The 26,237-nt window shown below is 43.9% G+C and overlaps 1 protein-coding gene across 2 annotated transcripts; it reads left to right on the forward strand.

The window, feature by feature from the left end:
- The first annotated feature begins 1,136 nt into the window (after window positions 1-1,136).
- On the forward strand, window positions 1,137-8,118 carry CENPM (centromere protein M). Of its 2 annotated transcripts, none has more exons than XM_053406639.1 (6): window positions 1,137-1,341; window positions 3,600-3,679; window positions 4,546-4,644; window positions 4,803-4,927; window positions 5,412-5,503; window positions 6,437-8,118. In XM_053406639.1, the coding sequence occupies exons 1-6, from the start codon at window positions 1,285-1,287 to the stop codon at window positions 6,575-6,577; spliced, it is 594 nt and encodes a 197-aa protein (XP_053262614.1). In that variant the 5' UTR covers window positions 1,137-1,284; the 3' UTR covers window positions 6,578-8,118. The 2 variants fall into 2 exon arrangements, with proteins under 2 accessions (XP_053262614.1, XP_053262615.1); XM_053406640.1 differs by having other exon boundaries at window positions 1,142-1,341; window positions 4,848-4,927.
- The last annotated feature ends 18,119 nt before the right edge of the window (window positions 8,119-26,237 follow it).

The raw sequence follows: 26,237 nt of genomic DNA on the forward strand, positions 1-26,237 counted from the left end.
TAAACTCTTCCTTTCTCTGTTCAACCAGTAACTGGCTTGGGAATCTGGGCATCTCCTCACTTTCCTGCCTTGCAGTTCCTCCTATGCACCCCTCACTGTGGCCCTGGGATCCCCCTATATACAAATGCACAAAGTGTGTGTGTGTGTTGTGGGAACTCCCCAGATCCCAAAAGTTGTCAACCAAGACATGCTTGAAAGAGACAAAAGCCACTCTCCTCCACAGAAAGAGCCGTACTAGTCACTCAAAACACCCTGTATGAGCCTGTTGTGGCAAACCATCATTTCGTCTGCAGCCAACCACCAGTTCCCAGCTGTATTTCAATGCTGTCCTGATGCATGTTAGTGAATGTTGGAAATGCTCAAGTCCTACACTTTAGTGTTTGCTTACATGAGTCAGTACAGCATCATAATATGCCAACAACACAGTTTTAAGAGTGATCATCATACCAGTTAAGGAGTGAAAGCAGTAATTACTTTGGGTTTACTTATAAAGCCTGCTACCCTTTTGCACAGGCTTTGCAACCTGCAGGTTGAAAAATGCTGGCTTAATACAATGTCTGAGCAAAGAAATTTGGAACATGTACTTTATCTCTATTTTTAGCCAGTTACCAGGCAGGAGAAGAGGAAAGAAATTGCCCAATTAAATCAATTTTCCTAGATGGGTGCAAACAAACTCCTGAACTTCTCCCCTGAGAAGACAAAATAAATAAATAGATATATCATTAAAACAAACAATAGCGTTCATTCCCTAGGCATCTATAAGGTTTACATGAAAGGTTCTAATAAACCTAACACTGCTGCAGAACCACTCCACACAAAATAAAAACAGTGTCGTTCCAGAGGCTACGTTTCTACAAATTTGCCTCCAGCTTATTATTTTATTTAGAATGAGCGCTGCTAGGAAGCCAGTTTCCCTCTTTCACTAATTCCCCAAGGCAAACCTCTCTCTTTATAGCCTCACACCCCGCCCCCTCCCTCACGAGCCTCTCACGAGCAATGACGTCACGCAGCGCGCGCAGGTGCCAACGGCCACCCCCGCATGTGCCCTACATAAGACACCAGAAAAGAAAACGTTTGCTGAGCGCGCATGCGCCCTCTCCCCTCCAGCAGGGTTAAGAGCCAAAACTCCGCATGCGCAGATAAGTCCGGACTCCGCAATGCATCTACCATAGAGGCCACACCCCCGTCCTCCTTTTATAGCAGCGACGCGTAAAAAGACGTTTTGGTGACGTAGGTATTGGCGGCAGTTTGAAACCTGAGGTCGCACCGCTGTAATTTGTGATTATGGCGGCGTTGGCTGCTTTTGCCAAGCTCCCAGCAATCAACTCGGCCACTGTTTTGGTGCGTATTTATGAGACGGGGGGAGGGCGGCAACCGGGAGCGCAAATGGGCAGTTTCTTCTCGTTATTTCCCCGCTTGCTTTTGGCCGGGGCCCTGGCTGTTCTGACTTAGAAAAGTGAGTTCCCACCTCGGCCAATCAATGCGACGCCTTAAGTTTTTTTTAGCCCGCCTTCCGGCTTCTCTCATTGGTTCCCTCGCTGCTTTCCCGTTGGTTTTCTATTTTGCTTGTTGTTGTTTAGTCATTTAGTCCTGTCCGACTCTTCGTGACCCGATGGATCAGAGCACGCCAGGCACTTCTGTCTTCCACTGTCAGACTCATGTTTGTAGCTTTGAGAACACTGTCCAACCATCTCGTCCTCTGTCGTCCCCTTCTCCTTGTGCCCTCCATTTTCCCAACATCAGGGTCTTTTCCAGGGAGTCTTCTCTTCTCATGAGGTGGCCAAAGTATTGGAGCCTCAGCTTCAGGATCTGTCCTTCCAGTGAGCACTCAGGGCTGATTTCCTTCAGAATGGACAGGTTTGATCTTCTTGCAGTCCATGGGACTCTCAAGAGTCTCCTCCAGCACCATAATTCAAAAGCATCAATTCTTCGGCGATCAGCCTTATTTACGGTCCAGCTCTCACTTCCATACATCACTACTGGGAAAACCATGGCTTTAACTATACGGACCTTTGTTGGCAAGGTGATGTCTCTACTTCTCAAGATGCTGTCTAGGCCTGTCATTGCCCTTCTCCCAAGAAGCAGGCGTCTTTTAATTTCGTGGCTGCTGTCACCATCTGCAGTGATCATGGAGCCCAAGAAAGTAAAATCTCTCACTGCCTCCATTTCTTCCCCTTCTATTTGCCAGCAGGTGATGGGACCAGTGGCCATGATCTTCGTTTTTTTGATGTTGAGCTTCAAACCATATTTTGCTCTCTCCTCTTTCACCCTCATTAAAAGGTTCTTTAATTCCTCCTCACTTTCTGCCATTAAGGTTGTGTCATCTGCATATCTGAGGTTGTTGATATTTCTTCCGGCAATCTTAATTCCGGCTAGGGATTCATCCAGCTCAGCCTTTCGCATGATGAATTCTGCATACAAGTTACTTCCATGCTTTGGTTCTCTACCGTCACTAAACCAGGAGTGCTTCTGTTGTTGGCTCAGCTGCTGAGCTGCTTTGGGTGGAGGGTTCAAGCCGCAGGCCATGTACAGAGTTCATTTCCCCTCTAATTTCCCCATCAGCTCTTTCCCCTCTTGAGCTAGGAGGAAGGATGGATGAAATTTGAGCCCCTTATTTTAATACGTCAGACATGGAGTTCCTTAGGCTTGGTGATGGGATCCGCATCTGCTAAAGTTCTCCCATCCAGTGGAATGGTAAAGCTGAACCACTGTTGACTCGGGTAACTGAAGACCAGCCTTCTCCAATCTCGTGCCCTTCAGCTGCTTTGCACTACAACTCCCAGAAGGTTGGCGGTTTGAATCCCCACGACGGGGTGAGCTCCCATTGCTCTGTCCCAGCTCCTGCCAACCTTGCAGTTCGAAAGCATGCCAGTTCAAGCAGATAAATAGGTACCACTGTGGGGCGAAGGTAAACGGCACTTCTGTGCGCTCTGGTTTCCGTCATGGTGTTCCGTTGCTTCAGAAGCGGTTTAGTCATGCTAGCCACACGACCTGGAAAGCTGTCTGTTGACAAACACTGGCTCCCTTGGCCTGAAAGTGAGATGAGCACCGCAACCCTATAGTCGCCTTTGACTGGACTTAACCATCCAGGGGTCCTTTACCTTTACCTTACAACTCCTATCATTCCTTGCCAGCAAAGCTGCAGCCCAAAACTTCCAGAGGGTGTCAGATCCAGAAGGCAGATTAAGACAAACAATCAGAGAGTTGGGCATAGGGCAGGGGTTGGCAAGGTTTATCTTGCCTGGGCTGGATTGGTCCCGCGGAGATTCCTTTGTGTGCGCCTGCGGTTTCCTGCATCTGCGCAGACGTGATTTCCGGCGCCATGGAAGCGAGTACCCACACAGTGCTGCGCCGGTTTAGCACAGCGCACGAGCAGGCAGCTCGGTTCAGGGGCGGCTCGTGGGCCAGTCAAATGACCTCCATGGGCCGCTTCCGGCCCATGGGGCTTAGGTTGCTGACCCCTGGCGTAGGGGATGGACTTGAAAAATGAGGTGTGGAGGGAGATGGGGACTTTGGGGCAGGTAACTTGTTAATTGATCTCTTATTCATAATTCTTTTTATTTCTCAGCTATTCACCAAATTTTATTTTTCTTTAATAGTTGGTGGGAACAAATGAAGATTTCCAAGAACAGCTAGCAGAGACAATGCTTAAGGAAAAAGAAGATTTTAAAGTAAATATGTAAGTGGTGAGAGAACTTAAATTTCTCTCAAATCTGGAAACTATCGTTTGAAAGATACTAGTTTTTTGCTCTCCTTTCTGTTTTGAGGTTACTATGGAACACCATTGTTCTACGGTAGTGAACTGTTTTCTGCTGCAAGGTTGTTATGATGGTGGAGAAAGTGTAACGTTCTAAAACAAGCAGAATCTTACAACCCATTAATGGCCCTTGCAATACTGAGTTCTTGATTTTATTCATACATGTAGGAGCTCAGTTGGTTAGAGCAGCAAGGCTGCAGGTTCGATTCGCTTATGGGATGGCTGCACATTCCTGCATTGCAGGTGGTTGGACTAGATGATCCTCAGGGTCCCTTCCAATTTTACAATTCTATGTTTCTGTGTCTGTTTTCTGGGGCACAGTTCACTCTGGACTTGGCAGTGGTAGATACTCTCTTCAGTTTGGAGAGCCTAAAGTATATATCCTTCATTAATATAATAGTGCTGTTGCATTGTTCAGCAGTGTGTAGAGTTAACACAGGCTTCCTCGGCCCTCCAGATGTTTTGAGACTACAATTCCCATCATCCCTGACCACTGGTCCTGCTGGCTAGGGATCATGGGAGTTGTAGGCCAAAAAATATCTGGAGGGCTGATGTTGAGAAAGCCTGAGTTAACATATTCAGACTTTAAAGAGAGCCATTTAAAACTGCAACTGGCTTGATCTCTTATGTTCAGTTAGATGTTCTATAAGATTTCTATCTTCCTGCTTGAAGTGGTTTAGCTGAATGAATCTGTGTTCATGATATCTGTTTTCCCCTTCCTATAAAACTTTAGGTTAAATCTATCTGTTTTGTAGCCTTAACTAAAAATGCACCTTGGTTTCTTTCAGCCACTTGACAAGGTCTCTTCCTTTACCTGCAGAGAGAGATCACATCCGGCCTCGAATTGATCTGATTGTTTTTATGATTAATGTAAAAAGCAAATACAGGTATGTGTAGGAAAGATGGGTATGAAGGAAGTTCTTCTGTTAAAAATGTTAATGCCACTGTGGCTAGAGTGTTGGGTATGGATGTGGCAAACAAAGATAGAGATGCCTTGATAGCCATGAAGCTCACAGATTAGTGTTGCACAACTTCTATCTTTCAGCTTCAACTATCACACTTGGTGCTTTTTTATTTATTTTTCTACCAGTTTTAAGGATATCGAATCTTCACTGCGACATGTAGATGCCAACTTTTTCCTTGGAAAAGTGTGCTTTCTGGTCATAGGTGGTATGTATAAAATACATTTCTTCTTCCATGTTTTATTCTTCAAATGTTTTTCACTAATTGTTTAAAGCTTTTAAAGCATCATAGCCACAACTTTATTGTGCAGCTGATGCATTGCCCCAAATGTAACAGGATTCTATCTGAATTTTGCTGTTGACATTGTTTTCTTCCTCTTCAGTCCTCAAAATGGTGCACTCCTGCTTCGTTATTAAGAGATGACTTGAACCATTTTTTTAAAATACAAGTTTGATCTTCTGTAGTGGGTCCGATATCCAACTTGTGGTCTAAATCCACTAAAAGACTAATGTTACACAATTATACTAGAAAGTATTGGCTTTAATGTTTGAAAGTTTTTTTAAAAACAACACAAAATATTTTTGGTATTTGAATGCACACTGAAAATAAATATGCATAAATCACAAGAAAAATACTGTTGTATCAGGGAAAACAGGACTGAACATATATTTCTTTTTGTTCTCTTTCATAGCATGTGAAATGAATCAAATCAGTGTGGACGTGGACACTGTCTTGAAGCTGGCAGATTGTTACTGCAGCCCTGTTCTATTCTGTGAACTGGAAGTAAGAATCCTTGGGGTTTTCGCTGTGTGATATTTTTTTTTACCGTAGTTTGAACCAAATTTGTATCTTATCTGGGCTTGTACACTTCATGTTCCATTCTCAGCTACTGTGGCCATTGGCACAGGCCACGACTAAAAGGATGTGGAGAGAGGTATGGGTCTGGAAAACCTAGAATGATAAACAACAGAGATAAAAAGCTAATTGTCAACGTTGCTTGATCAGAGGTCCACAGTTCCTTACTCACTGAGCTAAAATTGTGGTCATCGGGTGTTTCTTTTGTCCTAAGTATGTACTGTGTGCCTGGGTCAAGGAAGCACCCCACCAACCTTTCTGCAAAAAGCATGCCAGAGAGCTTGATAATTTGTTCGATGGTCCTTGGCAACATATCAGTCAAACAACATCTGCTCCCTCCCCCCCCCCAACCCTAGGAGAAGACGGGTGGATCACCGGACAACTGCTAGGATGGTCCCGTCCATCTCTTCAGCTCCAATGTTGGGGAAAGGCAGGATGCTGCTTTAATCCAGTTATCCTTTAATTCCTTCCTTTCTTGCTCTCAGTTATGGTTGTGTTAGCAAACCAGGTCTCAAATACAGGCATGTTTGCCCTCACCAGTTTTAGGTGGGACATGGCTCATCTCTCCTTGCTTGGTTAGAACTCCATCTGTTGCAGAACTGGAGTTGATGCTTGTTTTATTTACCCGGGACATTGTTCAGATACTTTCTGTATTGCAGTCTACCTCCTTTTGACTTCTAGCATACTGGGAAAACTCCAGGCTAAGTATAAGTGGGGTAGTCCTATCTTTTAGGTTTGGTTTTAGTGACCTTTTGGTTTTTATCAGTTATATGAAGCAAATGTATATTGATGGCTGTTTCTGTCTCGGCATCAGCCTTAGGTTCCTTACAACTATTAGATTTTTCTCTCTCCCTCTTCTAGTGTGAGAATACCAGGATTTCCACAGCTCGACAGCTGCTCCGGATGCTGCAAATATGTGCTGGTCATGTGTCAGGAGTTTCTGCACTCTCCTTCAGTTCGTTAATGGGAAGTTACATTGATTACTCCAGTATCATGGAATAAAGTTTTCTATTTTTCACTCATCAGTGATTTCTGGGTGAACTAACAATTTCTGTGCCTCTTTGACAAAGAAATGATGCCACATGTCATTTATAGTTAATAATGATACGTTTGTGTGTGTTTCAGAAATAAAGTTTAAATAATAAATAATATTGAATAGAAGACGGGGCACTAGAAGCAGAGATTACCTAGCTTCAAAATAGCCAAATTGGTCCAAGGACTGAGAACCCACCTTTTGGACTTTCTACATAGGCATCTTTGTTTATCCAGTATGTCTGTATGGCCTTGTGAGGGGTTTCCAATACTCTGTTTGGAAACTAATCAGACAGTCAAATAGCCAGCAGGTCAACGTAGAAAGGCAGTTAAATGTAAATCTATGTTGTGCTTCCAGAACTAATTGATGGGGCAAGGCTTTTAATTCCAGAAATTCAGCTGCAGGTTGGCAACTACAGTTAAGTGGAAGAGTTGCCTCTGAATTCTAACACAAGCATAAAATGGTGCAAATGTCTCTTACATGCCTGTGCATTTATGCTGGTGTCTAGTAGACTCTTAACAATTATGCTTTGTTGAGTAAAGCAGAGCCTTAATGATAATCTGCGCAAAAAGAGGATGGGAAACTTGACCAGTCCTAGAACATTAATGGCCTTTTTGATGGATAGGCACACACAGTCCAGTCAGATTGTAAAACACATCTGTTGTTTGTGCTAGTTAAAAATAGGTCTCCAGAATATAGTACTGACAGCAAAGTAGGTCGTATCAGTTTAGTATCAGAGTATGGGTAGACTGAGCATGAAGAGACATGTTAAGTTGAACTTTGAGTAGTTGGGAAGAAGCTGCAAATAGCACAGAAGCTCTTTTTACTATAGTACTCCTGTCCCTTCCCCGATGGGTTAGTTTTCCTACCCAAGTTCTGAGATTAATTATCCTTATTATGGATAGTTTTAGAAACATTGCTACTTCAGTGGCAAATGAAGGCTTGCCTTTTTGTTCTTGAGAGCAGGATGGTGTGCAACATATGCTTACATATGTGGTGTGTATGAAAAGGTAAACATTACTATACTACGGTCTTGATTGTGGAAAATATTTGTAGGTTAAATTTATGCAATATGGAAAATAGAGACTACTTTATTTATTATTGCTGCATTTTGATATCACCATACTTGGTCTGGAGAACAGCTGAAGGGAAGCGAGAACTATTTCAAATGTAATTAATTTCAAACATGATATACATCTGCACCGGGTATAGAGAAAAATGTAAATCGTGTGACCAAGTGGCCCTGAAATGCAAGAGGCTGCCTGTGCTGTTTCCTTGTACTGTATGTAGCTAGTGTTTTTTCCTTTGTGATTCCTTGCAGTTGTCAGTGTAACCACAAGATGGTAGCAAGACCTTTGTTAAATACCAATCATGCTCAGAAGCTTTAGGGCTAGGCTAAGCTTCCTGCTACTTATAAAACCACTGTATGTGTTGGGTATCGGATCCAGGAAACAGAATTCCTAAATACAGCATTAAAGAGCAGTTCACAAATAAATGTTTAAAGTTACAATTTCCATTTTGCTTTTATTTCACTGCTGGCTTGAATGGTACAAAAGCCATGGCAGCTAATTGGGTTTGGTCAATTATCAGTGCTAATTGGTAATTTGCTGTTATCACACTTATGCCTAAAAGGAAAATCCCATCTACTTCTTGTTAAAATGCCAAACGATTCTATCTGATTGATGGAAGCAGTAAGGTATTTGACTTGTTTACCACATCTCTTTAAATGAACCTTTTCTCATGATGGATGGTAACTTACACAAAGATTAAACAGCTGATGACAGCTTTTTGGCCTGACATGTTCCATATATTTTTCTTTAGGAATTGCAGCAACAAGCTTAAAGGTCACTACACTACATCAAGTACTATGCCATCAGCAGTTCAGCCATAAATATGGGCACTACTGGTCTAGGTTTGCCTTCATGGTTTGTAATGTGTAAGGAGCCTATATGAGGCAAGCTCTTTAAATAAAATATTTAATCACTAGTTCAATAAATTTTGTGCCTCTATACTATAGTAAGAGGGAAGAGCAACACATTCCTGCCTTGCTTTTCAAATCTAGAATGTAGGCTTAGGTTAGTGGTGCTGTGGATTAAGCCACAGAGCCTAGGGCTTGCCGATCAGAAGGTCAGCGGTTCGAATCCCTGCTATGGCGTGAGCTCTCGTTGCTTGGTCCCTGCTCCTGCCAACCTAGCAGTTTGAAAGCATGTCAAAGTGCAAGTAGATAAATAGGTACTGCTCCAGCGGGAAGGTAAATGGTGTTTCCATGCGCTGCTCTGGTTCGCCAGAAGTGGCTTATTCATGCTGGCCACATGACCCGGAAGCTGTACGCCAGCTCCCTTGGCCAACAAAGCGAGATGAGCGCCACAACCCCAGAGTCGGTCACGACTGGACCTAATGGTCAGGGGTCCCTTTACCTTTACTGTTTAAGGCTTGAATGGACTCCAAGAAGAAGAGGAGGAGGTGTTTGGATTTGATATCCTGCTTTATCACTACCCAAAGGAGTCTCAAAGTGGCTAACATTCTCCTTTCCCTTCCTCCCCCACAACAAACACTCTGAGGTGAGTGGGGCTGCGAGACTTCAAAGAAGTGTGACTAGCCCAAGGTCACCCAGCAGCTGCATGTGGAAGAGCGGAGACGCGAACCCGGTTCCCCAGATTATGAGACTACCGCTCTTAACCACTACACCACACTTCCCAAGATTTTATTTGACATTTATTTTTAAAAGCTGCTGCTTTTACTTCTGGACCAGTTCCCATTTCTAACAGATTTATATTGTTTGCTTCTCTTCTGAAAATGGAAATTCTACTTTCCTGAACTGGAACATATCCGGGAGGTCTCCACCCCACCCCAGTTGAGTGAGAACCTGAGTCAGAACCAGGGAACTCTTTTCTTGATTCAACATGAAACCCTAGATTGCGAAGGCAATCTATTGTTTGGGTGTCCATCTAGCACCTGACCACTGATGGGGCCCTCACCAAGGTGTCTAGATAAGGATGGATATGAGCAACTCTGGAGATGAGCTGCCACTGCCATCAGTATCTTCATGAAAATCCTTGGTGTCACCAAGAGGCTTAAGGGTAAAACTCGGTACTGGTAGAGGTTGTTGTAGATAGCACCAGTGACGGGCTGAGAGCACCATGGAGATATGCCTCAGAAAGGTCTGTGGAGACCATCCAGTCTCCCTTTCTTAGTGCCTCTGATGAACCACATGGTCTCCATTTAGAAATGATTTGTTTTCTTGTACTATTACTGTTTTTTATTTTTGTTTATTACCTTCTCTTCACCCTAAGGTCACAGGGCAGGTTACAACATTTAAAACTATTATTAAACACTAGTTTTGCCACTTTAGGTCCAAAATAACCCAAACAGCCCTCTGCTTCTGAGACGCTAAGAAAAAGAATTATTAGACCCCAGACCTCTCTTGAAGTCTTCACTAGGTGTTGAATAGCCCTCATGTAATTTGGATGCTTCACAAATGATCAAGGGGTAGGGACATAATGATAATGAAGCATGCTCTCAAATTGAATTGCATACACCTCATTCAGCATCAGATGTTTTCTCCCTGACTGGACTAATCATGGTCAGGTGGAAGAAGACTTCTGGCCACCCTTATGGAATCAGGAGGCTTTGAAATTTGAGGGTCTAGACAAAGGTAAGAGAGAAGCCTTGCCTTGGGCTAAGAAAGAAGGCTATAAGGGTTGGAAGTCTTCCTTTTTTGGTCAACCCTGCCCAACAATTTTCTCCAGTGATTTTTCTTCATTCAGACCTTGTTGGGGGAGACAGGAAAAGAATGATGGTCAAATAGTGGGACACATACATACACACCCAGCACCTGTTTGAGAGGAAGAATCAGCTGAGGGTGTCCCATCACCAGTGAATTGCAGAATCCTATGTGCCTTAGGATAAAACCTCAAGAGAAAAGACAATGTTGCTCCTCGGACAACAACCCCTCTTCCACTACAACTTTAGATTGTGACTGGTTCAAATCAGACAGTTCTCCTCTGGTGCCCATGACGGAAGCAATCCCCACTTGTACTGAGGGACCCCCAGAGATGTGGATGCCAATGTCAGCATTGCCTGCTCCTGAGTAATGGCGACAGAAGCAGACCTTTTAGCCCTCTAGTCTAGAACTTTTGGAGGACAGCTGGTCCCCTAGAATGAGAAGATATTGAGACATGAACCAAAGGGAGAATCCTCTACCCCTCCCATGAGCTAGAACTGCAAGAATTCACTCCTGTGGTGCTTGGAATCCTTGTGAGAAGAATTTGTGCACTTTGCTGTGCACTTACAATTGACTATTGTGCTCAAACCATGATGAGGATATTTCCTTAGATATAAATTTCTTAAGAAAGAAGCAGGGAAAAAGGCAGGAGGTTGAAAGAAAGAGGATCCCTGTTGCTGCCACTGTAGACACTGGGAAGAAGGTGAGATCACATGCCCATGAAAGCCAATTGTATCTGCATCAGAATCATTTTGAGTCAGACGTTTCATCATCCCCTGAGAGGTGAAGGGCCATCTCTGTCATCTCAGCAGGGGTAGCCATGAATCCTGTCCCCACGAAAGCACAGAAGAAATTGGTGGGAATGTTGGTAATGAGTACTCATGCCAACAAAGGAACCCCCTCAACCAGACAAGCTGTGTACTTATGAAAGGCAATGAAATAGACAGAACTAGCAGGTGAAAAATGAGGTGTAGGGGAGAATTATGTGGCAAATTACACCGTTGCAATGGCACACTGAAGACCCTGTAGGAAAGGACCTGGCCACCTGTCCTGTCTCCTCTTACCAAGGAAACCAAAACCAAAGTTGGCAGTCCCACTTAATAGAGTAAGTGTGAGACCTTGATGCAGCCTTGCTCCACACCAGCTCTGAATGGGCAGGGGTCCCAAAAGATTTATGTAATGCACTTAGCACCCCTGTACAGAGAGTAGGAATGGCCAGCTATAGACGAGAAAAGGAACGCCTACATTCCAGGCTCTGAACTCCCTTTCAAAGGCAGTCCTGTTTGAGATGGTGAGTATGGGACTTGCCAAATCCAGCAACAAGCCCTAGACCTGGCTCAAATGGGGTCCCCACTTGCTTGAGTAATTATGGGCCCATTGCTGAGAAAAAAGAAAGTGCCATGAGCTCTTAGTAATGGCAGGTTCACTCAATGCAGTAGTGCACGAATGGCCACATGCAAAGTGCCCAGGGATCAGTCAGTCAGGGTTAGAAGAAACCTTCCCCCAGCCACCAAGTGCTGGGAAAAGAACCACAAGAACAGGGAAAACCCCAGCACAAATGGGGAAATACAAAGATATCTTTTTAGGTCCTTTTGCTGACTGAGATAGGTGGGGGAACACAAACCCACACAAAAACACCTCATAACTTAAAGGGAAGAGGATACAAACAAAACAGTTCAAAAAGTTGGAGATTTTAGAGCAAAACAGAGACCCAACCTTTCATGCTTGAACTGTGGGAAGGATAGTAGGGCAACTCCTCACCCTGGAGGAGGAGGCAAAAGTCTTTGAAGATCCTGCTGTTGTGTCCAGAGGGAGGTGGCATCTTATTGAGAGAACATCTTCCAACTCAATCTGGTAAATACTGGGTTCTCTTCATGCCCTGTGTTGTTGGTATTTTTTCCCCATTGTTGCTATCATTGCTGTTTTTTATATTCTAGAACAGGGGTCAGCAAACTTTTTCAGCAGGGGGCAGGTCCACTATCCCTCAGACCTTGTGGGGGGCCAGACTATATTTTGAAAAGAAAAAAAATGAATGAATTCCTATGCCCCACAAATAACCCAGAGATGCATTTTAAATAAAAGCACACATTCTACTCATGTAAAAACACTAGGCAGTCCCCACAAATAACCCAGAGATGCATTTTAAATAAAAGAACACAATCTACTCATGTAAAAACACGCTGATTCCTGGACCATCCACGGGCTGGATTTAGAAGGCGATTGGACCGGACCCTGGGCCTTAGTTTGCCTACCCACGTTAGAAGATATAGTATAAAGCACAGCTACTGAAATTGTGCTTCCCACCCCCCAGAAAAAGGTTATTTAGGTCAAGTTGACATGAAGCAAGTATCCTGATTTTTTTTTTAAAAAAAGGGTTTAATCACTAGAACAGTCACATTATGATTCCACTGTTAAAAGCACATGGGCAGGGTTATTATGCAAGAGCACGTGTGAAATTTTAAAATCTGAATAGCTAGCTTGTACTTCATGCCTTCGGGACACGGGTGGCACTGTGGGTAAAACCTCAGCGCCTAGGACTTGCCGATCGCATGGTCGGCGGTTCGAAACCCTGCAGCGGGGTGCGCTCCCGTCGTTCGGTCCCAGCGCCTGCCAACCTAGCAGTTCGAAAGCACCTCCAGGTGCAAGTAGATAAATAGGGACCGCTTACTAGCGGGAAGGTAAACGGCATTCCGTGTGCTGCGCTGGCTCGCCAGATGCAACTTGTCACACTGGCCACGTGACCCGGAAGTGTCTGCGGACAGCGCTGGCTCCCGGCCTATAGAGTGAGATGAGCGCACAACCCTAGAGTCTGGCAAGACTGGCCCATACGGGCAGGGGTACCTTTACCTTTTTACTTCATGCCTTGGTATAGTAGCAATCCATTGGAGATTTAGTGGCCGGTCCTAATGGCTTTATTAATAAGTAAGTCGCACAGAATTCAGCAGGACTTTCATCTTGGTAGGACTGCAAGCATATGTATACTTTTCACTGGAATTTACTTAGGGTTAGAACTGGACTGTAAGTGTGCTTGAGACTGTAACCCAAAAGAGAAATGTAAAAATACACTGATAATATATATTCTACTTGATATTTTGTGCAATGCTGATGCTTACATCATGTCTTCATCGCAGGGCCTAAAATGGTGAACACTGTCTATATCGGGCATGACTAACCTCTTTCAGACTGAGGACCATTTTGATCCATGGTTAAGAATGGGCATGAATAATTATTTGATCTTCTTTGTGTGTGTGTTTTTAAAAGGGCAAATTTGGGTTGGGGTCATGATCATTTTTGCATCAGAGAATCGGAATAGGGAACCCACAAGAGCGTTCTTTTTTAAAACAACAACAAAACCACCTGTTTTTTTAAATGGATGAGCTTTGTGGCCCCACAAAAAACATTTTGGTGTCACGGTGGGAGACCCATAGCAGCAATCAAAGTAAGAAATATTCCCCTCCCCCCATACTTGTGAAGGCAGTCTGTAGGTAAACCACCCTTGTCAACATAATGTAGGGCCAACTGATTGTCCGTGGTTGATTGCTTAGTTCCCAGTGAAAATACCACTTTTCACAGAAGCATAGTGTTTCCTATGGGGCTTTTGAACCACGCACCCCTAAGCCAGAATCCTGGGAATAGCAGTGACTTATTTCAAAGTGCTGGTGCTTTCAACCTAGGAGTGCCTTTCTGTGAGAAAGCTCCCTAGTGCTGATTGCCAGCTGCAATATTGCTGTTGGAAGAAAAAATAGCTCAGAAATAGTACACATGTTTAGTGAGCTAAAGGTCTCATCCCCAGCATCTCCAGGAATGACTGGGAAAGACTCTGAACCCCTGGGGTGATGCATTTTGTTGTATGGGGTAGACAATACTGAGCTAGAGGGACTCATAATGTCACTTATGTACCTGATGTATCGCCTTGTAACGGCAAAATGCTGGACCATAAAGAAGGCTGATCGCCGAAGAATTGGTGCTTTTGAATTATGGTGCTGGAGGAGACTCTTGAGAGTCCCATGGACTGCAAGAAGATCAAACCTATCCATTCTGAAGGAAATCAGCCCTGAGTGCTCACTGGAAGGACAGATCCTGAAGCTGAGACTCCAATACTTTGGCCACCTCATGAGAAGAGAATACTCCCTGGAAAAGACCCTGATATTGGGAAAGATGGAGGGCACAAGGAGAAGGGGACGACAGAGGACGAGATGGTTGGACAGTGTTGTCGAAGCCACCAGCATGAGTTTGACCAAACTGCGGGAGGCAGTGGAAGACAGGGGTGCCTGGCGTGCTCTGATCCATGGGGTCACGAAGAGTCGGACACGACTAAATGACTAAACAACAACAAAAAACTACAGGAAGTTAGCATGCAGAGAAGCCAGCCTATTGGCTCATGCTGAGGAAGATTTCAGTCTCTCTCTACCTTTCCTCCTATTTCTATAGCATGGAACTGCCAAGTCACCAGGTGGGTGGAAATTTATAGGCATCAACTTCACCAGGTAGAGCAGTAATCCAAACTAAAGCAGTCTAATGGGATGTGACACGTAGCGCAGAAAGGGAAAGGGGAATGAGGAAGAAAGGCCTCCTTCTCTCTGGCAAACTTGCTAAACTCTGTACCAAAACCAGCAAGAGGGGTGGGGTGGGGGAGCTGCAAAATGAGCAAACTCTGAGCCTTAGTAACAGCCAGCATTTCTCCCACTGAGTGATGCAACAGACTGGGGAAGAGCATCCTAGGGGAGCTGGCTGGAAATCGTGTTACTAAAGCTGTTTAAAACTTGACTCGACAAGAGCCCTGGAGAACAATATGTAGAGAATAATTCTGCACATTAGCCAGAGGTGATTGCGCATGGGAAACAAACATGACCTACTCTGCTAGACCGTGTCTTTTCCCATCTCTTAATTCCTTTGATTTTTATGCCGCTCGACATAATAGCACAGGGTACTTAGTCACCTCCTTCCCAAGAGTGCAGGGAAGATTAATTAGCCAATGTCCATGCAATGCTTTGAAGATGAAAAATGCTAGATTCAGGCAATGCTCTTTCTGTTGAACTTGCTGGAGGACAGAAGCATGTTCCAAGTGCTTCTGTTCTGTCGGGTTTCGCATGGTGAATTTCAAATGCAGGGAGGAAGGAACAAAATAATCAGTGGCCAGACTAGGAAAGCATTATAAGGAAGAATTAATTTATGGTGGTTTGTGTCTAAGTATTATCCTGCACAGGGAGTTCTGTTCATGGGCAGAACAGAAGCAAAGGGACAAAGGCATTGCATGATACTTCTAACATGGTGTGAAATCAGTACACTCCCTATTTTGGATGCCAGTCTCAAAGTACAATCACGATTAATGGCACACATCCTCCAGGCAGTTGGTACGCTACTGAGTGCAGAGAGGTGGAAGCAGGAAGCCCTTAATGAAATCCATGATGGGGTCACCCCAAAATGACCAACTTTAGTCAAATCGTGTGTGTGTCCCTCATAAGCTTCGCAAAACAGTATCTAATGGTGCCCTACCTTCTCTGGTAGTTTGAGCACTGCCTGCCAGTTCAACTGTGTGCATGGAAAAGGATCAGCATAGAGTTCATTGAAGGACACAGGCAAAAGCCACCTTAGAGCCTGCTCCAGTCAAATTTTCCTTCCCTACACCCCACAGGACTGTCTACCACCAACATCTTGAAATGTGTGATATAAATAATTGTAATAAACAATACCTTTCCCCCAGCTTTCCCTTGGGTATGTATACACTGCTGCATTCTGGCCATCTCTTTCCAATGGAAGAGCTATGCATATGTCTGCCCAACATCTCCCTTGAGCCCCAGCCTGCAATTTACTTATGCGAGAATGCCAGCAATGTGCAAAATGCTGAGGAGAAGAGGGATACCTGAATTAACAGGGAGACAGACAGAAGTCCCCTGTTATGCATAATGTGGCTGGCATAAGCACCGTGCAGTGAGATAAGGAGACAGAGAAGGTGCAGCTATACCAAGTTTGCAACAACAACAAAAAGGTTGGGGTGGGGGGAATTCCTGCTCTATTCATGAAGTAGCATTTTCATTGTGGGAAAAAGAGAATTTGATAGGAAACAGAAACTTATTTAGATAGTTGGCATGCTTTAAGGCTCTTTTAAAAAACGCAACCCAATTCTGCTCTATTTATACCGTCTGCTTAAAGCGTCTCTGACAGGATGGGTGAAAAATGTGCTGCTCTTAAATGAAAGACGGATTCAAAACCAGGTCAGTGACAAATACCTGCATCTCAACTCAGGGCAAGTTTGGCTTCTTTCCAAAACAGATCCTAGAGAGACTAAGGGCAGATCCACACTACACAATGAAAGCATATTCAGTGTGCATTTGAAGCACGTTCTTTCCCCCAAAGAATCCTAGGAGCTGTCGTTTCCTACCATTTCTAGCCCCTTTAACAAACTACGATTCCCAGGACTCTGGGATAAGTCATGTGCTTTAAATGTGCATTAAATTAAAAGGTACAGTGTGGATTTACCCTAAAGATCAGCTCACACGGTCTTGTTTATGGGTGGTCCTTTCTTCCCAGCCGATTTGTGCTTTGTGCAACTGGGAGTTGTTGCACACTTGGTGTAAGTGAAATCATGCATTGACTCTTTGATTCATGTTTTGGAATGTAAAGCTGCTGATATTCCAAGCTGGGTGCAAGATCCTTGTGAACTTTCCTTAATGGAAGAAGATGCACACTACTGTGTGAAAATTGTGTAACTCGGATTAGTTTTTCCAAGTGCACGATGCAGGGCTTGCTGTACTCTAATGTTTGTGCATCCAAAACTCTTGTTGTTGCTACTGAGCTGCTTTGATAGAAGCCCCTATTGGAAGTGGGGTTTTTAGAAGGCTGGGTGCATATCAATGGTAAGGTCTGCACCACTGAAGCAAATAGTTCAGGTTTGATCCTTTTCTGAATACACATTTCTGCAGAGAAAATACTGATGACTGAATGTGTGGCATCGTGGTTAGAATTAAAAACTGGAACTAGGGGGTATCAGGTTTAAATTCTCACTTGAGTATTAAGGCCATTGGGTGATTTTGGGCCAGTCTCTCTGTGTGTTTCTGAGTGGGGAAGCAGGAATCTTGTATATCACCTCAATCTTCTTGGAGGAAGGGTGGATAAAAAATGTAGGGCTGTAGCCAGCTAAGTTTTACTCAGAGTAAACCCACTGAAATGAATGGAGAAAACTTGGCCATGGCTATTAATTTCAGTGGGTCAACTCTGAGTAGGGCTGGCAGTGGATACAATCCGTAAGTAGTTGATTTAAAAAGCAACCCTGAAAACAGTCTGTTTTGGAAAAGCCTTCTGCATTAGTGTTTTGTGGCATTTGCCCGTGGTTTGTGTTTAGACATGGATATTTGATTGGGAGCCTCAGCTGTTTTACTTGTGCAGTTGAGAGATTAACAAGGAGTAAAAAGAGAACTAAGATGAAAATGATGAAAACAGGTCCTGGTTAATTTGTATTTCTTGATTGACCCTTTTTTAATATTGGACCTCATAGTATAGTAATTATCCTGAGCATGTAGAATTCAATGCAAACAGAAGATGATGTGAGTGATTTTTTAATAATGAGCTTGGGAATGTGGCTAAATATTTCTTTCTGTGATTTTCTATTAGGTGGAGTGGTAGAGGATGTTAATGATTCATGAGAGTGCCTTTACAATAGCCAGCATGCCCAATGGTCAGGGACGATGAGAGTTGTGGTCCTCCAGATGTTGTTGGAGTGCAGGCTCCCTACCCCTGGTGTAAGCAAACTATAAATTACAAGGCAGTTATAAAAACGATCAAGACATGGAAACGTTTATTTCCTTGGGAAGGAGATAGGTTCTGCTGCTGAAGGTTTCACACTTTTGCTATATTTTCTTCTAACTGTTCCAAAGAAGAGGTGTTAGTCTCAGACCACAACTGCACCCGTGCACTGTAACATATGTAAAAAAAGATGTGTGAGAGAACCATCTCCATCTCTCAAACCTTACTGCTCTTAAAGTCTTGAAATGATGAGGGGGATACCCCCCAAGATGGAGAATACCTTTTCTGCTTTGTAGTCTTTTGAATATGAGCAAAGCCTGGATTTTCCAACAGGCACTGCTGTCAGCATCATCCAATTGGCAGACGACCATAAAGAGAAGGATTGGGTCATCTTAGATGCCCAGTTAATCAGGGGTTCAGCCAAGAACACAAATGTACATAGGAGCATGCTTACTTGTGATGGTATATTAGCAATGTGAACAAATGTATTGATCCAGGGGCTTCTACCACAATGAAATGACTGCATAACTATGACAAATAAAGATCACTGTAGCCCCTATTTCAATGATTCCTCAAATGTGATACATATCTCCTTACTGGCAGTTGCCAGTCGACAAAAGACTGTAGCAGGCTGCTGTGAAAGGTCACGAGTCTGCTCAGAGCTGTGAGGCCAAATAACCGAAAAGGATGTCACTTTCTGAGGTATATTCCACCCGGAAATGCCTGCACAAGCCTCACTGAAATGAACAGGAGCCTGGCATGATGATGGACTGTGCCCTATGGGTCAGAACTGTTTCCCCTGCTCTTCTGCCCTTAAATAGCACCCAAACAGTGTCACTTGTGGCTGTCAGATCACCTTGCCCTGTGCCTGCCTTTGAGTAGGAGTCAGAAAAAGATGGTACCCTAATTACCTAGTTGTTGCAGGTGCATATCCAGGGGGTAGGGATTATACCCAACCAAGAGTGGAATATATCCTTGACTAGGGCAGGTACTGTGGAAGATGCATCTGAAAGGAGACTGCTTTTTGGTTTAGAGATCTGTCAGAGGCGGATTTAAGGGAGCATGACTGGTCCGGTCGCACTGGGCGTGAAGCCTTGGGGCCAAGGCAGGGGACTTCACATCTGTTCTCAAATTCTTGTAAGTTTGCCAGATACTACCTTGCACTTTGAATCAGCTGAAGAGGAAACAACCTGGCTGCATTTTGCATTGAACGTTTAAATGGAGCCAGAGACAAATTGCCACAGAGGTATAATCAGCAAGCAAATTATGATCTGATACCCGTTAAGCTTCAGATGTAGCGGCTGGTTGATTAAATTGTGATTGACAAACTTCAAAATGACATGCTTGTCATCGCAGAAGAGCAGTGGAAACCCCAGAGTGATTCTGAAAAGGGAAGTGACAGAGCTAGTGCTCTCTCTCTCTCTCTCTCTCTCTCTCTCTCTCTCTGATGGAAGAAAGGGGTTGAATTGCCCTGTTGAAGTCAGCCTTAGTGCCTGCCTCAGAGAGTCATCAGGCAAAATGAGCAATTAATCAGTCGCCTTTTGAAAAGGGACAAGGGACCTCTCCATAGGTTTAGGAGCCAGCATTATCCAATCCCTGTCTGCATTTCAGTTGCAAGAGCACTAAAGCAGATGTCTGACAACAGGGCCACAACTACTGTAATATCCTTTCCTTTTTCGCTTTTGTTTTTTGATGGCTTGGGGGGGTGCGTGCGCGCGCACACACACACACACACACACACAGAGCTACTTGTTAAAAACATGAAAGCAGTTTTAACATTTTTCGGTTTAAAGACTAGTAAGCAGATTGGCACTGCTGTTTTCTGCCTTGTCTGTAAATGTTGCTTATAGAACTTGCCGTGCATACTATGGGCCTTTCCACACTTAGCATTTGCCTCACTCTTTCCAGCCACAGGTCAACACCAAGCACCATCCCACACAAGCACCAAGGTACACTTGTAGTAATAGAGCCATTTCCCCGCCTGTTTCTGTGCCTTTGATAGTGGCCAGACATACAGAGATTAAGTAGGTGAAGCTTTAACCATCATGGCCTGACCTAGAAGTGCCAGGCTGCCCCCAATATTGGGGCGAGGGCACACGTTGTGTGCGCATAGCGTCAAGTGAGTGACTCACATTGTGCATGTGTAATGCCACATGCGTTGCATGCAAATGATGTTGTGTCATCTGGAAAAGGCTGAGCGCTCTGTAGGAGCTGGTTGTGAAGCTGTGACATGCAACTTGCAATGTGCCTAACGCGCACCAGGCCCCCTCAGCATTGAGGTGGCCAAACCCCCTTATGACAAAGATTGAGGGGACAAGAGACATGTTGGCCCCAGAGTTGGTGCACCTGGCCTGCGCGATTTTCTAAGAGAGGAAGAAGCAACACTCTTCAGAGAAGAATCTGGGTGCCATATCCCCCCCCAAAAAAATGGCAGTTACCCACAGTGCTCAGCTTAAAGAGTCCTATCCAACCATAATAAGAGGAACGTGAGCAATACTCAGCAGGCGCATTATAAAATGGCTGTCTCAAGGATTATATTGTGCTATTTTATAGATATATTTATATATCATTTTTAGGCCCACAGTCCCCCAAAGCGGTGAGCAGCATATTAACGCAACAAATGATGCCATAAAACATACTATAAAATACTATAAATCAATCATCAAAACAGATTTAGAGTTGGAAAGGACTTCAGGAGTCACCTAGGTCACCCCCGGTTCAATTCAGAGACATTTGTACAGGTATTCTATTCTTCCTAAGAGACATTTGTACAGGTATTCTATTCCTCCTAAATAGAATGATCTTAAGATATTTACATTCTTCTCCTTTTAACCCCATCCCATATTTTAATTTATTTAAAAAATTCTATCCTTTCAGGATAGAATTCTACATTTCAGGACAAGCTGTTTACCTAAACAGATAAAATACAAACATTCAAACACCTCTTTCCAATAAAACTAAAAACATCCCTCAGCACAACAGTTATATAAAAATCAACTTAAACAATTAAGAGTAAATTGAACTTCTGAATCTCAAAAGATCTCATGGTCTCCTTTCAATCTGTTCCCGGGCAAATGGAAGACCCTTGCCAGTAGATACCAAAGACAAGCGCTCACACAGATGATGAAGTGTTTCATTTATTCATTTCTAAAATCAAGAGCTGTTGCTTAATTGGACTGAAGAAACAAACAAGCTCTTAGCAGCCCTTACAGCACAGGCCATGCTGAAGCTCCAGGGACAGCTTTCGGCTGTAATTGGAAAGTAGCCTACATTTCGGATTCCCATCCAAAAGGCTTTATTTCCCACTGCCAAGACAGAGCAGTGCTGCTGAACTTTCTAAATGAATGAGGCAGAGCCCAAGAGACTCTGGCCAAGGTAGATACAATACAATCTACATCTGTCCAGGCGCAGCTTCAGGCTTCATAAAAGTGTGTTATCTCCACCGAGTCTCCTTATCACTACTCTCAATTCCTGGTTTAGCAGTGGATTCATACATAGCTCAAATACATATCAAGAGGGTATTGGGGATGTAGGCATGATTTAAAAATACCCCCCCCAAGCCTTTCATTGAGAGGCTTAAGCATCTGGATGTATTTAGCTCACTTAAAACAAGGTTAAAAGGAGCTTGTTTTTGCATGTATACTGCCATGGATGCTGACTAACCATCCTCTGTTAGTGTGATTGTTACCTAGTAATCCAGAGTGATGTGTTGATCAGTGGGAACTATGACCCAAGATGGTAACTAGAAATCTCTATCCAATTTTTGGAATGGGATATGCATCTGTGAGGAGAAGACAGAGAAAGAGGTAAAGGCAGTTTGAATTTAGAGAGAACAAGACAGTGTGTATCCTGGGGGAGCTGTGAACTGGCTGAAGGTAAAGAATCTTGGGATGTAGGAGATTTCTCTGGGGATCTGGTGCCTGCTGTGAGAGAATTCATTCACTTTCCACTTTGTCCTGCTTATATATTTGTAAGTAAAAGCAAATATGACAGAAATACAAGTCTGGTGTTTAAGGGAGATAACAGAAATCACTGGGTTAAAGCTGTCAAAAAGTCCAGAGGTAGGATCTGTTAGAATTCCTGCTCCATGATTGCAGTCATGGGATTTTTATCTATCACATGACTGTGTGTGTTTTGACTCCACAGAGTGGAAAGTGACGGAGAGAGAATGTTTGTGTTACTGTGTTCCGTGAAGGGGGACTATTGTCCTTTGTTCTTTCTCTTTGCTATCTGATGCTAGAGAGAAAGGGAGCCATGTTGCAGTGCTCCGTGTGTGTTTATATGTAGATTAACCAAAATGCTGAGGTCTGTTACGCAAGCTGTGAAGACTCTGTGGATCCCTAAGTGTGCCGGTGTCTGTTGGCATTGGTCACTGTGATGTTTGGGCTGAAGAAAGCTAATGAAGCTCCTGACCAGGAGGGAGAGAACATGCCAGTTGGGCATGTCTCTCTGCCAGGGTCCTACTTGAGTGTAGGACGAGCTCCTGACAGCATCATTATCAATTTACGATGGGGTGGAAGGTTTGCAGGCTATGAAAGGCCTGCTCACAAATTTATTGACAGCTGCACAAATTATTATAGCTAGGAAGTGGAAGGGGCAAGCAGAATATGAAATGGAAGAATGGTATAAAGAGGTGTGGGATATAGCTATTAACACGTGCCATCAAGGCAAGATGGGGGAATATGCAGGCACAGGCAGAGGAAGAGAAAGAGGAGTGCAGGGGGAACACACCGTACCTGGCAGCACGATCCCGGCAGTGTGCCATTGTGGCTGCCCCCCACCCCCAGGATGCCCCACCCCCGCAGGCGGCGTGCCTCGCCCCCAGGTTGCGTGCCAGCCCCACCCTTGCCTGCTCTTCGCCACTGTATGCATGCGAAATGATTTTGAGTAGATATGGAGGGTGTTTGTAGAATTTATACTGGTAAAATGGAAAGGGTTCAAACCATGGCAAGAGGTGTTGAAATTTTGGGAGGTTGGATAATTATAATGGAATGGTATTGGTGGTGGGGTGCACATTTTTATTCTTATTTATTTATGATTATTACTTTGTCAAAATAAAATAAAGAACTTTTAAAAAGAAAGAAATGCAAGTCTGCAGTGCACTCTAATCCAAAAGAAAGCAAAACGCCATAGCACTGCCTCCGTAATTTCTCATCAGTCAGAAGTTAATGTTTTGCACTTCCCCAAGCTGAAGAAAGTTCACAGCTTTACACCATGAATGAATGGTGGACCTGTGGCATTTCAGATGCTGTTGCACTATAATCCCAACCATCCCTTGTCATTGGCCATGCTAGTTGGAGTTTACTCCAGAAACCTTTGGAGAGCGACAGGTTTCCCAACCTTGCTTTACATGGTCTTTTCTTTTCTTTTCTTTTCTTTTCTTTTCTTTTCTTTTCTTTTCTTTTCTATTCTTTTCTTTCTTTCTTTCTTTCTTTCATTTGGGGGGAGGAGAAAGCATAGGGAAGTTATCACATTTTGTAATAATCTGCTTCTCTATAAATGTATAGACTATAAAATTGGGCTGCAGAAGCATGCACACAGGCCCTCCACCCAAGGCAATGTAAGTCCAGCACACAAAGCCCTACACCATTAATAGGGAGCTTGTGGTCCTACAGCAGGCATAGGCCAACTCAGCCCTCCAGATGTTTTGGGACTACAACTCCCATCATCCCTACCTAACAGGACCAGTGGTCAGGGATGATTGGAGTTGTAGTCCCCAAACATCTGGCGGGCCGAGTTGGCCTATGCCTGTCCTACAGCATTCAACTCCAACTCCCATCAGCCCCATCCAGCTAGGCCGAGGGTCAGGGATGCTGGAAGCTTTGGTCCAATAGCTTCTATAGCGCCATAGCTTCCCCATTCTTCTCTTAAACAATTTGTTGTTGTTTAGTCGTGTCCGACTCTTCGTGACCCCATGGACCAGAGCACGCCAGGCACTCCTGTCTTCCACTGCCTCCCGCAGTTTGGTCAGACTCATGTTTGTAGCTTCGAGGACACTGTCCAACCATCTCGTCCTCTGTCATCCCCTTCTCCTTGTGCCCTCAATCTTTCCCAGGGAGTCTTCTCTTCTCACGAGGTGGCCAAAGTATTGGAGCCTCAGCTTCATGATCTGTCCTTCCAGTGAGCACTCAGGGCTGATTTCCTTCAGAATGGATAGGTTTGATCTTCTTGCAGTCCATGGGACTCTCAAGAGTCTCCTCCAGCACCATAATTCAAAAGCATCAATTCTTCGGCGATCAGCCTTCTTTATGGTCCAGCTCTCACTTCCATACATCACTACCGGGAAAACCATGGCTTTAACTATACGGACCTTTGTTGGCAAGGTGATGTCTCTACTTTTTAAGATGCTGTCTAGGTTTGCCATCGCCTTTCTCCCAAGGAGCAGGCGTCTTTTAATTTCGTGACTGCTGTCACCATCTGCAGTGATCATGGAGCCCAAGAAAGTAAAATCTCTCACTGCCTCCATTTCTTCCCCTTCTATTTGCCAGCAGGTGATGGGACCAGTGGCCATGATCTTCGTTTTTTTGATGTTGAGCTTCAGACCATATTTTGCTCTCTCCTCTTTCACCCTCATTAAAAGGTTCTTTAATTCCTCCTCACTTTCTGCCATTAAGGTTGTGTCATCTGCATATCTGAGGTTGTTGATATTTCTTCCAGCAATCTTAATTCCGGCTAGGGATTCATCCAGCCCAGCCTTTCGCATGATGAATTCTGCATATAAGTTAAATAAGCAGGGAGACAATATACAGCCTTGCCGTACTCCTTTCCCAATTTTGAACCAGTCAGTTGTTCTATATCCAGTTCTAACTGTAGCTTCTTGTCCCACATAGAGATTTCTCAGGAGACAGATGAGGTGATCAGGCACTCCCATTTCTTTAAGAACTTGCCATAGTTTGCTGTGGTCGACACAGTCAAAGGCTTTTGCATAGTCAATGAAGCAGAAGTAGATGTTTTTCTGGAACTCTCTAGCTTTCTCCATAATCCAGCACATGTTTGCAATTTGGTCTCTGGTTCCTCTGCCCCTACAAAATCCAGCTTGCACTTCTGGGAGTTCTCGGTCCACATACTGCTTAAGCCTGGCTTCTAGAATTTTAAGCATAACCTTGCTAGCATGTGAAATGAGTGCAATTGTGTGGTGGTTGGAACATTCTTTGGCACTACCCTTCTTTGGGATTGGGATGTAGACTGATCTTCTCCAATCCTCTGGCCACTGCTGAGTTTTCCAAATTTGGTGGCATATTGAGTGTAGCACCTTAACAGCATCATCGTTTAAAATTTTAAATAGTTCAGCTGGAATATCATCACTTCCACTGGCCTTGTTATTAGCAGTACTTTCTAAGGCCCATTTGACTTCACTCTCCAGGATGTCTGGCTCAAGGTCAGCAACCACACTACCTGGGGTGTACGAGACATCCATATCTTTCTGGTATAATTCCTCTGTGTATTCTTGCCACCTCTTCTTGATGTCTTCTGCTTCTGTTAGGTCCTTTCCACTTTTGTCTTTTATTATGGTAATCTTTGAACGAAATGTTCCTTTCATATCTCCAATTTTCTTGAACAGATCTCTGGTTTTCCCATTCTATTGTTTTCCTCTATTTCTTTGCATTGCTCGTTTAAGAAGGCCTTCTTGTCTCTCCTTGCTATTTTTTGGAAATCTGCATTCAATTTCCTGTATCTTTCACTATCTCCCTCACATTTTGCTTGCCTTCTCTCCCCTGCTATTTGTAAGGCCTCGTTGGACAGCCACTTTGCTTTCTTGCATTTCCTTTTCATTGGGATGGTTTTAGTTGCTGCCTCCTGTATAATGTTACGAGCCTCCATCCATAGTTCTTCAGGCACTCTGTCCACCAAATCTAAATCCTTAAACCTGTTCCTCACTTCCACTGTGTATTCATAAGGGATTTGACTTAGATTGTATATTACCGGCCCAGTGGTTTTTCCTACTTTCTTCAGTTTAAGCTTGAATTTTGCTATAAGAAGCTGATGATCTGAGCCACAGTCAGCTCCAGGTCTTGTTTTTGCTGACTGTATAGAGCTTCTCCATCTTTGGCTGCAGAGAATATAATCAATCTGATTTCGATGCTGCCCATCTGGTGATGTCCATGTGTAGAGTCGTCTCTTGTGTTGTTGGAGAAGCGTGTTTGTGATGACCAGCTTGTTCT

The sequence above is a fragment of the Podarcis raffonei genome, chromosome 10 (genome assembly GCF_027172205.1).
Source record: "Podarcis raffonei isolate rPodRaf1 chromosome 10, rPodRaf1.pri, whole genome shotgun sequence".
Classification (NCBI taxonomy): domain Eukaryota; kingdom Metazoa; phylum Chordata; class Lepidosauria; order Squamata; family Lacertidae; genus Podarcis; species Podarcis raffonei.

Coding starts and splice junctions, on each gene's coding strand:
- CENPM (XM_053406639.1), top strand. CDS start 1,285: ATGGCGGCGTTGGCTGCTTTTGCCAAGCTCCCAGCAATCAACTCGGCC. Junction 1,342..3,599: donor TCAACTCGGCCACTGTTTTG/GTGCGTATTTAT, acceptor TTTCTTTAATAG/TTGGTGGGAACAAATGAAGA. Junction 4,645..4,802: donor AATGTAAAAAGCAAATACAG/GTATGTGTAGGA, acceptor TCTATCTTTCAG/CTTCAACTATCACACTTGGT.